This window comes from Halyomorpha halys, unplaced genomic scaffold, assembly GCF_000696795.3.
Source record: "Halyomorpha halys isolate HHAL.00 unplaced genomic scaffold, Hhal_1.1 Scaffold302.1, whole genome shotgun sequence".
Lineage (NCBI taxonomy): Eukaryota > Metazoa > Arthropoda > Insecta > Hemiptera > Pentatomidae > Halyomorpha > Halyomorpha halys.
This window is the reverse complement of record NW_027110436.1, coordinates 661257-661669: the sequence shown is the minus strand read 5'-3', so window position 1 is coordinate 661669 and position 413 is coordinate 661257. Positions and strand designations below refer to the sequence as shown.

Below are 413 nucleotides of genomic sequence, written 5' to 3'. Positions count from 1 at the left end.
TTACCACTGACCATATTTTTAGTATCCAGAGGTCTGGTTGTTCTTTTTCATCGACAGACATTTTCAATTCTTTTCCACATTTCTCAGTATTACCCGAAACTAGAAGGTAACAATTTATTGATTCTTATAATTTTATTATATTTAATACGTTTATTGATTAATTGATTCATTTTGTGTCTTCAATTGTATATATGCTTTTCCATTAATTCATAAACGGCAGCATCTTATTACCAGTTTTATGTATTCATATATGTATATATTTTGATGTCTTACTTCACAGTAGTACTAAGTACATGGACACTTAACTTTATGAAAAATATGATTAAAGGTTCTCTCTTTCAGGAAAATTAATTGAAAAGTTGTAATTTTCCATAGTATATTGTACCAGGGCATTCAAAAAGTCCTGTCGTTTT

The 413-nt window shown here is 28.1% G+C and overlaps 1 protein-coding gene across 3 annotated transcripts in view; it reads left to right on the top strand.

Annotated features, from left to right (window-relative positions):
* LOC106680990 (DNA polymerase delta subunit 3) overlaps nucleotides 1–413 on the top strand; it is a 15340-nt gene that overhangs the window by 2380 nt on the left and 12547 nt on the right. For all 3 annotated transcript variants that reach the window (XM_067048627.1, XM_067048625.1, XM_067048626.1), the window contains one exon: nucleotides 32–106. In XM_067048627.1, coding sequence (XP_066904728.1) covers nucleotides 32–106 — 75 coding nt within the window. The remainder of the gene's footprint in view (nucleotides 1–31; nucleotides 107–413) is intronic.